Source organism: Sinocyclocheilus grahami, unplaced genomic scaffold, assembly GCF_001515645.1.
Source record: "Sinocyclocheilus grahami isolate Dianchi unplaced genomic scaffold, SAMN03320097.WGS_v1.1 scaffold772.1, whole genome shotgun sequence".
In the NCBI taxonomy this organism is placed as follows: domain Eukaryota; kingdom Metazoa; phylum Chordata; class Actinopteri; order Cypriniformes; family Cyprinidae; genus Sinocyclocheilus; species Sinocyclocheilus grahami.
Window position 1 is genome coordinate 380,493 of NW_015505951.1, and position 8,136 is coordinate 388,628.

Below are 8,136 nucleotides of genomic sequence, written 5' to 3' on the forward strand. Positions count from 1 at the left end.
CTCAACTGGTGAGTCGTAATCCAAAAATGGGACACAACTGATAGCAGATAGGAAAATAACAATGCTAAATGCAAATAATAAAATGCATCAGAATAAATGTAACGTCTTCTGTTGTTGATGTCAAAGGCAATGTGTCCCATTTTGGCACAAATTGATTGTTCACTTAATCAGGAAGATGTTAAACATGCGTGTAGTAACTCATAATGTAATAACTGAACGTGTAGCAACTCATAATGTAAAAACTGAACGTGTAGCAACTCATAATGTAAAAACTGCACATAATGTAATAAATATTACATTGTTATTGTAATAAAATGTTCATATTGTAATATTTTTCTCAAAACGTAATAAAATCTTGAGCTCATAATGTAATAATTTTTCAATGTAATAACAATTTTTCACATAATGTAATAGGTTATTGTATGAGAAATTTATTACATTATGAACACACTGTGGCAACTTATAATGTAATCACAGTACATAATGTAATACCAGCACATAATTAAAAAAATTATTATGTTGTTTACAATATCATAATTATCTTTCAATATAATAAATTTGAGCGCAAAGCATAATCATAGTTTTATTCTAATTAAATTAGGCTTATTAGGCTACATTGTGAACTTTTATTTTTTATAAAAACCTTACTAATTTTGTGATTATGACATGGCTTAATTTTTTAGATATAGGCCTGGTTTCACAGACAGGGTTTAGACTAAGCCAGGATTAGGCCATAGTTCAAGTTAAATCATTTTTATAAACGTGCCTTAGAAAAAACATTACTGGTGTGCATTTTGAGACAAAATAAAGGCACTGATATATTTTAAGGTCAGTCAGAGCAAGTTTCTTTCAATTGAAACAGCTCAGATTTAGATTTTAGTCTGGCATTAGGCTTAAGCCTTGTCTGTGAAAACGGGGGATATTTAAATGGTTGTTATAAAAACTTGTTTATATTCTACACAAATGTATAGGCCTAATGTATTCATAATTTTGGCGATATGATTAGACGGTTTTATCTTCCTGAGGTAAATGTCACTTAACTGACACATTCTTCACAGGCTGTTAATCAAGGACAGTCTGAATCTATATCCAAAAAAGTTGGTTACCTATTTGAAATGAACTGAATATGCTCTTCAATGTGAGGAAGTGTGCTCATTAAAAATCTGTCTTGACAAAATAAATCTGTCATTCCAGTTTCAAGGTGGTGTCTGGTCCTTAGATATGGCTGTTTGCGATGGGTTAATGACCATGGATGTAATGCTCTGCACAGCATCAATATTCAACCTTTGTGCAATCAGTGTGGACAGGTTTGTATTTTAATTTCAGTCAAATATCCCGGATATTTTGTATACTTTTCCTGAGGAATGAGAAAAGTTGCTTTGGGAGCCCTCAGGCATTTTCTTGAGAAAGAATGCAGACTGCATAATCAGTTTTTAGCATATTATTTTGACCTAATCGGGATTGCAGAAACAGGTCATGCTGGTCTTGAAGTTTATTCTTATTGTGCGCAAGACTATATTCCAGCATATCAGTGCTGGACACAGTGTTTTTATTAAAGAAAGCTAAGATTAGCAATATTCTGTGAGTTAGTGGTTCTCAACTGGTGAGTCGTAATCCAAAAATGGGACACAACTGATAGCAGATAGGAAAATAACAATGCTAAATGCAAATAATAAAATGCATCAGAATAAATGTAACGTCTTCTGTTGTTGATGTCAAAGGCAATGTGTCCCATTTTGGCACAAATTGATTGTTCACTTAATCAGGAAGATGTTAAACATGCGTGTAGTAACTCATAATGTAATAACTGAACGTGTAGCAACTCATAATGTAAAAACTGCACATAATGTAATAAATATTACATTGTTATTGTAATAAAATGTTCATATTGTAATATTTTTCTCAAAACGTAATAAAATCTTGAGCTCATAATGTAATAATTTTTCAATGTAATAACAATTTTTCACATAATGTAATAGGTTATTGTATGAGAAATTTATTACATTATGAACACACTGTGGCAACTTATAATGTAATCACAGTACATAATGTAATACCAGCACATAATTAAAAAAATTATTATGTTGTTTACAATATCATAATTATCTTTCAATATAATAAATTTGAGCGCAAAGCATAATCATAGTTTTATTCTAATTAAATTAGGCTTATTAGGCTACATTGTGAACTTTTATTTTTTATAAAAACCTTACTAATTTTGTGATTATGACATGGCTTAATTTTTGAGATATAGGCCTGGTTTCACAGACAGAGCTTAGACTAAGCCAGGATTAGGCCATAGTTCAATTTAAATCATTTTTATAAACGTGCCTTAGAAAAAACATTACTGGTGTGCATTTTGAGACAAAATAAAGGCACTGATATATTTTAAGGTCAGTCAGAGCAAGTTTCTTTCAATTGAAACAGCTCAGATTTAGATTTTAGTCTGGCATTAGGCTTAAGCCTTGTCTGTGAAAACGGGGGATATTTAAATGGTTGTTATAAAAACTTGTTTATATTCTACACAAATGTATAGGCCTAATGTATTCATAATTTTGGCGATATGATTAGACGGTTTTATCTTCCTGAGGTAAATGTCACTTAACTGACACATTCTTCACAGGCTGTTCTACTGAAGATTTCCCTGGTTAAAACTGCTTATAGGCACAGAAATGGTGTGGGATTTTAAGTTGTACTTTATTTTCCAACATATCCTCAGATGTACATTCATGTTATAACTTCTATTAAAGTGAATAATTGTCAATTTAACTTGTGCTCCATGCTGCCGTTGCCTGAGGCAGATAACGCGATCTATCCCAGACTACATTAGACTTTGGAAACTTTTATTTGTTTTTTCCACATTTGTTCATTAAAAATGCCTTCAATTCAAGGACATAGAATTTAGTAGAGGCGCAACTGAATTGTTCCTAGCAATAATTTTTATCAATTAAAATATATTTATATGTAACCACTATCGTTGTCATCATACCACGGACATTAAAGTCCACATGAAATCAAAATTGACAATATTTATTTTGTTAGCGCACATTGCGAGTTTAAGGTCAACAATTAATCTGTGCAAGTTAATCCTCTGAAAAAAAATAGTTTGTTTTGGTAATCTTGAATCAAAATCTGATCATTTGCTTCTGCTCTGGAATGGCATGCCTTCTCTGATGACGTCAGTTTGACGGCTTGAGCAGAATATGCTTAACCACGCCCCTCCGACCATTAGTCTGCTGTGAGTGAGAGATGAGAGGAGGAGTGCAAAAATAAAACCCCACCCAGTTTAGGGATCTAATCACTCTCACACAAAAAAAACCCAAGAGCACCCTTAGTTGAAACTGCAATAATAACATATTTGGCTAACTCTTCTGTGCATATTTGCATTTGCGCTCTGGAGAGCATCAGATGTTTCTATTTACAATGTTTGCAGCGTTGAGCAGTGTAGCTAATCACAGACACGTCCATTGAACCGATGAACTGAGATGAGTGACAGCCTCAGTGCATTTGAAATAATAAAGGAAGCACTAGTCTTTGCACACATACTAGACTATCTGTAATGCATTCAGAATTTTAATTAAAGGGTTTAATTTTTTTCATGATGCTAAGAGGAACAATGTCCCCTCATTAAAGTTCAGCTATAGTTTAGTTACTCTATATAAAGGCTAAAATGAATATCAGAAGTGAACATATTTGCTTTGCTTAATCCATTCATGTACAAATTATTTTCTACGGAAAATTCCCCTGTTAAAACTGCTTATAGGCACAGAAATGGTGTGGGATTTTAAGTTGTACTTTATTTTTCAACATATCCTCAGATGTACATTCATGTTATAACTTGTATTAAAGTGAATAATTGTCAATTTAACTTGTGCTCCATGCTGCCGTTGCCTGAGGCAGATAACGCGATCTATCCCAGACTAGATTAGACTTTGGAAACTTTTATTTGTTTTTTCCACATTTGTTCATTAAAAATGCCTTCAATTCAAGGACATAGAATTTAGTAGAGGCGCAACTGAATTGTTCCTAGCAATAATTTTTATCAATTAAAATATATTTATATGTAACCACTATCGTTGTCATCATACCACGGACATTAAAGTCCACATGAAATCAAAATTGACAATATTTATTTTGTTAGCGCACATTGCGAGTTTAAGGTCAACAATTAATCTGTGCAAGTTAATCCTCTGAAAAAAAATAGTTTGTTTTGGTAATCTTGAATCAAAATCTGATCATTTGCTTCTGCTCTGGAATGGCATGCCTTCTCTGATGACGTCAGTTTGACGGCTTGAGCAGAATATGCTTAACCACGCCCCTCCGACCATTAGTCTGCTGTGAGTGAGAGATGAGAGGAGGAGTGCAAAAATAAAACCCCACCCAGTTTAGGGATCTAATCACTCTCACACAAAAAAAACCCAAGAGCACCCTTAGTTGAAACTGCAATAATAACATATTTGGCTAACTCTTCTGTGCATATTTGCATTTGCGCTCTGGAGAGCATCAGATGTTTCTATTTACAATGTTTGCAGCGTTGAGCAGTGTAGCTAATCACAGACACGTCCATTGAACCGATGAACTGAGATGAGTGACAGCCTCAGTGCATTTGAAATAATAAAGGAAGCACTAGTCTTTGCACACATACTAGACTATCTGTAATGCATTCAGAATTTTAATTAAAGGGTTTAATTTTTTTCATGATGCTAAGAGGAACAATGTCCCCTCATTAAAGTTCAGCTATAGTTTAGTTACTCTATATAAAGGCTAAAATGAATATCAGAAGTGAACATATTTGCTTTGCTTAATCCATTCATGTACAAATTAATTCTAAAAAGAAATTCATTTGTACATGAAAAGATTAAGCAAAGCAAATACTATGTTCACGCCTGAGATTCATTTTGGCATTCATTTTTGGCATCTTTATCTCTTATATATATATAAGATGTGTATGTATATATTATACAAATAGGCTAAAGAACAGCACAAATATTTTGACTGTCCCTTATACTGGGCTGCTTATACTTTATTATAAGTATAATTATGACAATATTACAATATTTTTTGTCAGTTTATAATGTAATACATTTCTCATAATGTAATAATTCTTATTACATTATGAGCTTAAGATTTGATTAAATATATATATTATACAAATAGGCTAAATAACAGCACAAATATTTTGACTGTCCCTTATACTGGGCTGCTTATACTTTATTATAAGTATAATTATGACAATATTACAATATGTTTTGTCAGTTTATAATGTAATACATTTCTCATAATGTAATAATTCTTATTACATTATGAGCTTAAGATTTGATTAAATTTTGAGAAAATTATTATGAACATTTTATTACAATAATAATGTAATACTTATTACATTATGTGCAGTTTTTACATTATGTGCAGTTATTATGAGTTGCTACACTGCGTGACATGCCCTCACATCAAAGTCCATGAACAAAAATATGCAAAAAGTGAAAGAAAATATGACCCAGGCTAATTTAAATATGGGTTCTGTTGCAACCAGAATAAATATGGGTTCTGGTAACCACAATATATTTTGTGTAGTGAATTATTGGCTATTAAGCACACGAAACCGAACACTCCATCTATAAAACAATGTAAAAATAAAAAAATGATTTTCCTTTTCAGCATTCATGTTAATCAGTGTGCATACTGCAGTGAATTATTGGCTATTAAGCACACGAAACCGAACACTCCATCTATAAAAAATGTAAAAATTAAAAAATGATTTTCCTTTTCAGCATTCATGTTAATCAGTGTGCATACTGTTGGGCCAATGCAGCTCACGATAACATTAATAAGTTGTTTCCTGTTTAATTTAAAGGACACTTGTTTACTCTTGTTTTATCTGGGTCCTGAAGCAAAATTGCTTGAGGACCATTTGAGTCTGAACTTTGGCTTTGTTCTGATCATAATGCTTAAAATGCTTTTTTTCTGTTTGTACTGATGGTACATTTCAATATGCATTCTGTTGACAGGTTCATAGCAGTGTCCATACCACTTAACTACAACAGGAAACATGTTGACTATCGGCAGATTCTATTACTTTCTGCTACATGGCTGTTGGCGCTGGCTGTGGCATCTCCTGTCATCTTCGGAATAAACAATGTTCCTCAAAGAGACCCCAGAGAATGCAAACTTGAAGACAACAATTATGTGGTTTATTCGTCTGTATGTTCCTTTTTTATCCCATGTCCCATTATGCTCCTACTGTACTTTGGGATGTTCTACGGCTTGCGCAAGTGGGAAGAATCACGCAGAGTCAAACTGAGAAACGGTATCCAGGCTTGCCGCAGTTTACAGCATGCTGCAGTGGCTGCCGCCTTCCCGCCCTTGGGGGCTCTGCCTGCGTCTCTGCCCCGGGTCATTGAGAGGGACTTGGCCCAGTCCAGTCTTGAGGAGCTTGATGACTTCACACAGCCCGTCTGCCCCTTCCCACCTGAGTATAAAAACAGTCCCATTCAGACTGTGGCCTACTCTGACATTCAATATGGCCAGCCAGCTCAGAGAAAGAAGAGGGCTAAGATCAATGGAAGGGAGAGAAAAGCCATGAGGGTTTTACCTGTTGTTGTGGGTAAGCGTTGGTGTATTTGTTTGTCTGTTTCAGTCTTGTTGGAGTTGAAAGTGCATAATATATAACTCATTTAAGGTCAAAAATTAGAATGAAAAAGACATAAAGTACAACTTAATAAATGCTCCTGGGCTTTTATCAACAAATCAGTTGAATTATTGTGTGCAGGTAGTTATAAGCTTCAAAACTTTGAATGAAATTGATACAGAATTTGAAATTCCCCAGAACACACAGATAAAATGAACTACAGGCAAATCCCTCTTATCCAATTATGATGTCATGGTTCACCTGGTGCCTTAACCTCATTTCCAGGCCACCATTTATTAACACAGAGACATAATAGCAAAGATTAGATTAGTGTTCTTCTTGATTATTATTATTATTGTTGTTGTTGTTGAAAACCTGTTCATTATATTAAATCATAGCTGATCCACAGGGAAAAGTATAGCTATTTCTATTTCTATAATGTTTCTATGACCTCATATTATTATATTATATTTAGTGCTGTCAAATGATTAATCGCGATAAAGGTTTTTGTTTACACAATATATGTATGTGTGCTGTGTATATTTATTATGTATATATATAAATACACACACATGCATGTGTATATTTCAGAAAAATATGCTGTTTATATATAAAATATATTTATTTATAATATAAATGACATGAATATAAATATAGTCATGTAAATATTTTCAAAATATATACTGTATGTGTGTGTATTTATATATACGTAATAAATATACACAGAACACACACATGTTATGCAAACAAAAAAATTTTTTGGTATGTGATTAATCGTTTGACAGCACTAATTATATTATATTATGCTCTCTTGTAATCTTTGTTCATAGCAGACATCATGAAGTATAATTTCACATTAGTTTCATCTTTATCATTTGTACTTGCTTAAAAACTTAAAGTGATAGTTCATCCAAAAATGAAATTCTGTAATGATTAACTTACCCACATGTTGATCAAAATTCATATGACTTTCATTTTTTCTGGAGAACACGAAAGAAGATATTTTGAAAAACATTGTCCATACAACATTAAACCCAATTTACTTTCTCACACACATACCAAAAACAAAAAAGAAATCTTTCAAAATATCTTAACTTGTGTTCCACAGAACTAAGAAAGTCAAACACATTTGAAACAACATGGGAATGAGTAAATAATGACAGATTTTTTTTTGTGTGTGTGTGAACTATCCCTTTAAGGAAAACTGGCACAGCTTACCCCACTCTCTTTTATATAAAATTATATAAACAATATAAAGTTGTGCTTTATGTGGTAACACCTTTTATTCATGTCAAAAATTATTTAATATGACTATACATGACTATAGGTTAAATTACTCCTTAAGGTAACAACAGGACATTTCCAAATTTATTGTACACAGAATGTGCAACTCACCTCCTCATGGGGATTCATCGGGCCTAAAGCAATAGGTGGGGAAAGAGGTAACATTTCCAAAGATGTAAACATTTCTTTGCATCACAAAAACATCTTATTGAAGTTCTGTAGATGAT

General features: G+C 32.9%; 1 protein-coding gene across 1 annotated transcript in view; it reads left to right on the forward strand.

The window, feature by feature from the left end:
• Positions 1-1,197: 1,197 nt before the first annotated feature.
• The window catches only part of LOC107561434 (D(4) dopamine receptor-like), a 10,074-nt gene continuing 3,135 nt past the window's right edge, over positions 1,198-8,136 (forward strand). The window contains exons 1-2 of the mRNA XM_016245878.1: positions 1,198-1,307; positions 6,006-6,601. Coding sequence (XP_016101364.1) covers positions 1,222-1,307; positions 6,006-6,601 — 682 coding nt within the window. The 5' untranslated portion in view covers positions 1,198-1,221. The remainder of the gene's footprint in view (positions 1,308-6,005; positions 6,602-8,136) is intronic.